Here is a 6894-nt window from a genome sequence, read left to right on the forward strand (position 1 = left end):
CAGAGGTAGCCCCCGGCTTCTCCCAATGGGTTCAGCGCACAGCTGATTGGCATCAGTACCGTCCGTCCAGCCTGTCGATGGCCCATCCGGGGCAATGTGTCGGGGGGTATCGCCCAGAACAGGACAGGGTTGAGCGGCAGCGCTCACACGTTTATAGCGCATGCTCCAGACGAACAGGGCGACACGTAGCAGATTGTAACTTTTCCACTGGTGGCTCCCATGGCCTAGCCGGCGGCTCGTCCCCCTTTGATCACGGTGGGACCAACAATACCGTCAGCGCCTTTCCATCGGCCGTGTGGGAGGGACGGGGGGGGCTAACGAGCAGGGAGGGGCCCGGGAGCCAGGTCAGGGCCGGCTCAGCTCCCCGCCAGCCGGGCTCCTCGGCCGAGGTGCAGCCAATGGGCGCTGCGGAGCCGGTGCAGGGAGCGGCTGGAGCCCGGCCCGGTCAGACATGCGTCAGGCCGGGCTCCCACACGCGGCGTCTCCCCCGCGGGTTCTGGTGACCCAGTAACCGGGTCCGGTCAGCAGGACCGACCGGGCAGCCTCCCCGTCAGGTCGGGGGGAGGGGGCGGGGCTCTCGGCTGTCCTCGAGACGCCGCCTTCGAACCGCCCCCTTCCCGCCCAGCGCGCGCGCGCCTGTCCCGCTTCGCTCACGGAGGCCCCGCCCCGCGCCGCGCCGCGCCCCGCCCACTCCCCGCCCGCCGAGCCCCAGGCAGCCGGGCCGAGCCCCGAGCGCCCGATGGGCCGCTAGGCCCGGCGAGTGGAGTCCCGAGCGCCCGAGGGGCGCCGACGCCATTTTCCAGGCAGCGAGCGAGCGAGCGAGCGGCCCGCAGGAAGGAGCCCGGCCGCGGCAGGTGGGGCGGGGCGGCGGCCGGACCCCGCGGGGGTGAAGCTGCTCGTTACCCGCGGCCGGGCCGTGGGGTCGCTGGGGGGGCCCGGGGTTCCGGACCGGGGCTGTCACCCCCCGGGGTGTGCCGGGGCTGGCCGCGCCCCTCGCCGTGGTGCCGGGCTGGGGTCCCGGGCCGGGCTGGGCTGGGCTGGGGTCCCGGGCCGGGCTGGGCTGGGCCGGGGTCCCGGGCTGGGCCGGGCTGGGCTGGGCTGGGGTCCCGGGCTGGGCCGGGCTGGGCTGGGCTGGGGTCCCGGGCTGGGCCGGGCTGGGCTGGGCTGGGGTCCCGGGCTGGGGTGGGCTGGGCCGGGGTCCCGGGCTGGGCCGGGCTGGGGTCCCGGGCTGGGCTGGGCTGGGGTCCCGGGCTGGGGTCCCGGGCCGGGCTGGGCTGGGGTCCCGGGCTGGGCTGGGGTCCCGGGCTGGGCTGGGCTGGGCTGGGCCGGGGTCCCGGGCCGGGCTGGGGTCCCGGGCTGGGGTCCCGGGCCGGGCTGGGCTGGGGTCCCGGGCTGGGCTGGGCTGGGCTGGGCCGGGGTCCCGGGCCGGGCTGGGGTCCCGGGCTGGGGTCCCGGGCCGGGCTGGGCTGGGGTCCCGGGCTGGCCGGGGTCCCGGGCCGGGCTGGGGTCCCGGGCCGGGCTGGGGTCCCGGGCTGGGGTCCCGGGCCGGGCTGGGGACAGGCCCGGCGCTAACGCGTCTCTCTGCCCCGCAGAGGCTCCCCGGGGAGCGCCGCCCGCCCGCCGCCCGCCAGGATGTTTCACGGGATCCCCGCGGCTCCCGGCCTGGGAGGTGAGTTGAACCCCGACCCCCGGGCAGGGGACGGGCCCGGCCGCTCCGCAGCGCTCCCGCGGGCTAGGCCCGGCTGTGCCGCCCCTTCCCCTGCTGGCTCCAGCCAGCGCCGCGCTCGCCAAGTGCCCGCTCGGCCCGGCCCGGCCCCCAGGGTCCCCCAGGCCCGGCCCTGGTCGGGAGGAGAACACGCGTGAAATGGGTCTGCCCCCCCCCCCCCCGAAGCTACCTGTGGGGCAGGAGCGAGGGGCCTTGCCAGGGCTGTGTGTGGGGCGCACTTGGCCCGCGCCCGCCTGGAGGTTTCTGCAGCTCCCGGAAGGCTGGTTCTCCGTGGCCGCTGCACCTAGGACGGGCCGCAATGGGCCTAAGGGGCAGCCACCGAGGGCTCGGTTAGAGCTTGGGAACGGGTGTCCAGCTCTCGGCGGAGTTAAGCTCTGGCCAGGCGGCCCAGGGGGGCTGTGGGATCCCCATCACTGGAGATTTTTCAGACCAGGCTGGACAGACCCCTGTCGGGGATGGTCTCGGCCCGACCTCGGTGCAGGGGGCTGGATTTTTGTGATTCTCCCCTTTGGACTGTTCCTGGGTCCCGGGCTTGGAGCAATGGCTGGTGGCCAGCAGGAGGTGCAGGGCTGGAAGAGTCTCTGCTGGCCTTTGGGGTCCTGAGGCTGGTCGTAGGGTTCCTGGGTAGCACTGGCCCAGTAGCTAGAGGGGTGAGGAGCTGCCACACTGGCCTACGTAACACAGGGTGACCAGGAAGAAGTGTCATTGTGAGAATGGCTGGAAAGCCCTTGGGGCTACTGCTGTTCACGGGTTTCCCTCTTTTTCAGCCCCAGGGAATAAGCCGGAACTGTACGAGGTGAGTAGCACGTGCCTTGTCGTGTCCCCTCCTTGCTCTGTCTCTGGCACAGGAGGCAGAGAGACCTTCCAGCGTAAGTTGGGTTTGTGCTCTGCAGATGGATGCACACCCCTCAGTCCTGGGGCATCCAGGGACCCCAGGCAGCCCCTAATCTCCATCCCAGTGGGGGTTCTTCTGGAACCCGTCTCCTCTGCCCCTTGGAGAGGATGCAGGAGGTTCCATATCTGTCAGCTGTGTCCCCGTCCCCCCACCCCCAGCCTGTGTGCATAGATTTCAGTTCAGAGGCTGAGACATTGCCTGACGTGCTGTGTGTGTCTGCTGTCCTTGCAGGAGGTGAAGCTGTATAAGAATGCACGGGAGCGAGAAAAGTGAGTCCATCCCCAGCGGAATGGGTTTCCTGTGGGTCCCGTGCACGCAGTTCTGTGTTGGCGTGCGTGTACCGGGAGCTCGAGCTGCTGTCTGCAGTGAGATTCTTGCTCTGAAGATGCTGGGGCTGACGGTGCAGGGAGCTCTCTATTCTGGTGTCCTGCCCCTGCCAAGCCAGAAAAGACCCGAGAGCCCTTTTGTCCTGTCTCTGCCATTGGCCAGTGCAGGCTGTGTCCAAGGAAGAAGGAGTAGGTGGAAATGTCATCTCTGGAAAAAGCGAGTGGTCCCCCTTGGCCCTGAAGCGCTAGAGCCTTTGTGCTGTTCCTGGGGGCATGGGAGGGGGTGTATCACAAAGGGTGTGAGGCGGGGCAGCCGCGGCCTGTGCGCCCTCACAGGCTTCTGCCCTCTGGTTTCAGGTACGATAACATGGCTGAGCTGTTTGCGGTGGTGAAGACGATGCAGGCTCTGGAGAAAGCTTACATCAAGGACTGTGTCTCTCCCAACGAGTGAGTCCTGGCCCTGCTCTTCTTTCCAGCCTGGACTCTCCTGGGTTGGCGGGGAGCCGAGCGCATGGGATTCCTCAGCAGGGATGTCTCCCTCTGGGTGCGTCATTACTGAGTGGAGCGGAGTGACTTCTGCTCCCCAAGACCCTGGAGACACGCTGGGGAGGGGATGTTTCCTCTGGGGGGGGCTCAGAAAATCATCAAAACAGCTGATCAATCCCCCCTGGCTCATGCCCCCCTCCCATTCCTGGGGCCAGGCAGTGTTGTTCCATCCGGAGGGGGTCTCCAGTTTCAGGCCTTGGGGCTGCTCCCCTGCCCTGGGGGCAGTTATGTGGGTGAACTCATCTCCTCCTAAGGAAGCTGCTTGCTTATTTTATGTCCCCAGCCTCAGTGTCCCCCTCCTGCTTGGCATCAGCAGCTCTGGCTGTTTGCGGCTGTTCTTACTCCGTACCCTCTTCCCCGCCCCAGGTACACTGCAGCCTGCTCCCGGCTCCTGGTCCAGTACAAAGCTGCCTTCAAACAGGTGCAGGGTTCCGAGATCGGCTCCATCGATGAATTCTGCCGCAAGTTCCGGGTGAGTTAAGTTCCCTGGCACTCCAGCTTATGGGGGTACTGAGATGAGAATCTCAGGGACCCCTAGAACAGGGGGCTGCGGTCCTAGATTTACCGCTGCTGACTGGGTTAGACTCCACTCGCCAGAGGGGGAAGAGAGAAATCCTGCATAGATTCGTTTATTCCAAGAGCAGAAGGGACCAGTGCGACCATCCCATCCGACCTCCTGTGTAACACAGGCCAGAGCCCTGCCCCAAGTCATTCCCAGAGCAGAGCTGTTAGAAACGCAGTCAGTCTGGATTTAAAATAGTCAGTGCTGGAGAATCCACCATGACCTGGGGCAAATTGTTCCAGTGGTGAATTACTCTAACCGGTTCGCCTGGATTACAGACAGGCAGTGAGTTCACACACACCCCAGCTTACTGACCAGGGCCTGCACTGAAGGTACTCTCCTCCCCCTCCCCCAGGTCAGCACGGGTGTGGAACCCCCGTCCCGTGCTTGGAAGCTTTCCCAGGGAAATGTTGCTTGTTTGGGGTTTTTATCCCTGTCCCCCGGGCCGAGCTCTCCCGGGGCTCGCTGTGACCCTCCCATCCCCCATGCCGAGCTTCCCCAGGGCTTGGGGTGACTGTCCTATCTCCTGCAGCTCGACTGCCCGCTGGCCATGGAGAGGATCAAGGAGGATCGTCCAATCACCATCAAGGATGACAAGGGCAACCTGAACCGCTGCATTGCCGACATCGTCTCTGTACGTTCCCGCCCATGGCGAGGGGCTGCGTGCGTTGTAATGCCTGTACCCAGTGTTTCTGGGGCCGAGCCGGGTCTAGCCTGCCCTGCGTGTCTAGACAGGCCAATTCTCAAGGGCAGGGGTGGCGGGTGAAGCTTCCCCTTGGGGAGGCTAGTCCCCTGGTCTGCCTCTTAGGGGCAAGGCCACACCCCTGCTCACAGCTCCCTGGGTGGGGTAGGGCTAAGAGCTTGGCCTCTCTGCCCCCGTGGGTGGGGCTGGGGCTGAGAGTTTATCCCTTGCTTGGGTCAAGCTCTGAGTCTGGAGCCCCTCCCCTGTTCCATCCCTTCCACTTGCAGCCCTGCCCATGGCCCCGCCCCATTCCATACCCAGGAGCGTCACCAGCTTTTTTGCTGCCCTAGGCAGCGGAAGGTCCCGCCTCCAAAATGCTGCCCTCAACAGAGGCAGCGGAAGGTCCCGCCCCTGAAATACTGCTGACAACCGGGGCAGCTGAAGATCCAGCTGCCGTGGTCGCCGCCCCCCAAATGTTAGCGCCCTAGGCGACTGCCAGCCCTGTCCGTGTCCCCCCCCTTCCCCCAACACCCTGGGGGGGTAGGGAGTGAGAGCTCCTCCAGCCCCAGGGCCATGGTGGGGGGAGATTTTTCTAGGGGCCCCAAATCCGCCACTGTCCCCCTCCTGCTCCACCCTGGTGGTGAGCGGTTTGGGAAGATTTTGCCTCCCCAGCCTCCATTAGACATACCCCCACACACACACTCAGGGGGCTGTCCTAGGAGGGCTGGGGTTGTCAGGTGCCATTCCCCAGGGTTCCAGGCCTTTGCTGAGGTGTCTCTTCTCTCTTCCAGCTTTTCATCACGGTGATGGATAAGCTGCGCCTGGAGATCCGAGCCATGGATGAGGTGAGACTGGGGGAGACAGCCAGGCTGAGTCCCTGAGAACTCTCCCTGGAGCCTGCAACCTGGCTGGCTTTGCAAGCCATCTCCTCCTGGGCCCAGGAGAGGGAAGGGGAACAGCCCGCAGGGCCACGGGCTGTGACTCTCTGCCAAGCTATTTGCCATGGGACGGGATCAGCACCTGGCTGCGTGGAGAGGAGATTCCTGCCTGGCCTGAGGGGTGGGGTTTTCCCAGCCAGTCCTGGGGCCTGGGGCAGGAAAGGCTCAGGCTGCATCTGTTTGTGCCCCCAGATCCAGCCGGACCTGCGGGAGCTGATGGAGACAATGAACCGCATGAGCAACCTGCCCCCTGACTTCGAGGGGCGACAGAAAGTGAACCAGTGGTGAGTATGGCTCCCTGGGCCCCTCCTCTGTGGCTATCTCTGCTCGCTCAAGCAGAGGGGATGGGGGGGCCTGACCCAGCCTTGCCCCCCGTGGGTCTTATGCAGAACTGAGAGGGCGGTTCCACCCACCGGGCTGAGGAGGGCTGCTTTGCAGGCAGGCTTGTGGCACTCCCTATGCCGTGGGAGGTCAGGGCACCCCGGGGTTGGGCTCATGGTAAGACTATCTGTGGCACCAGCCCTGCCAGCCGTGGCTCCGACCAGGGGCATGTTATGCTTTTTCTCCTCTGGCCCAGCTGGGCATTGGGCAGGAGGAGCCCTAGGGAGATCCTGGCTCTCCCCAGGTCAGCGCTGTAGAGGGCTGGGTCTGTTTTTAATGGCCCCTGCTAGTGCAGCACCGGCTGCAGCCGTCACCTTGTGAAGCACCTTCTTCCTGCCCTGGGTGGGAGGAGTCTCCTGGCTGGACCCCCCTCTGACTCTTCCCTGGCAGGCTGCAGACGCTGAGCGGGATGTCTGCCTCCGACGAGCTGGATGACTCCCAAGTGCGCCAGATGGTGTTTGATTTGGAATCGGCCTACAACGCCTTCAACCGCTTCCTGCACTCCTGAGCCCGGCCCAGCGCCCCCTGGACTGGTGGGTCCAGCTGCCCTTCTGAGAGCCCCGCTGCACGTATAGCGCTCAGGCGGGGACTGGAGGGCAGGTCTCTGGGCTGGTGCTGGGGGCAGGAGGTCATGGGTGGTGGGGTTTGTCCATGCTGTCCCCCGCCCCTCCCCCTTGGGAGGGGCATTAGCGCTTGGGGCTGTCCGTGTGAATGGTGCTCCTCCAGCCGGAGCACAGGCAGGCCCTGCCTGGTCTGCGAGCAGGGGGCAGATCTGTACAAACCTGCGTGAATAAAGCCCCTCACGCTGCGGCTCGTGTGTGGTGTGGTGCTTGGCGCG

General features: G+C 66.0%; 1 protein-coding gene across 1 annotated transcript; it reads left to right on the plus strand.

Moving 5' to 3' along the window:
* Positions 1-741: 741 nt before the first annotated feature.
* On the plus strand, positions 742-6866 carry VPS28 (VPS28 subunit of ESCRT-I). The gene is made up of 10 exons (XM_054018619.1): positions 742-854; positions 1593-1669; positions 2494-2522; positions 2853-2890; positions 3305-3394; positions 3860-3965; positions 4588-4689; positions 5529-5582; positions 5868-5959; positions 6447-6866. The coding sequence occupies exons 2-10, from the start codon at positions 1633-1635 to the stop codon at positions 6562-6564; spliced, it is 666 nt and encodes a 221-aa protein (XP_053874594.1). The 5' UTR covers positions 742-854; positions 1593-1632; the 3' UTR covers positions 6565-6866.
* Positions 6867-6894: the final 28 nt, after the last annotated feature.

Source organism: Malaclemys terrapin, chromosome 2 (genome assembly GCF_027887155.1).
Source record: "Malaclemys terrapin pileata isolate rMalTer1 chromosome 2, rMalTer1.hap1, whole genome shotgun sequence".
Lineage (NCBI taxonomy): Eukaryota > Metazoa > Chordata > Testudines > Emydidae > Malaclemys > Malaclemys terrapin.

Coding starts and splice junctions, on each gene's coding strand:
- VPS28 (XM_054018619.1), top strand. CDS start 1,633: ATGTTTCACGGGATCCCCGCGGCTCCCGGCCTGGGAG. Junction 2,891..3,304: donor AATGCACGGGAGCGAGAAAA/GTGAGTCCATCC, acceptor CTCTGGTTTCAG/GTACGATAACATGGCTGAGC. Junction 5,960..6,446: donor CGACAGAAAGTGAACCAGTG/GTGAGTATGGCT, acceptor CTTCCCTGGCAG/GCTGCAGACGCTGAGCGGGA.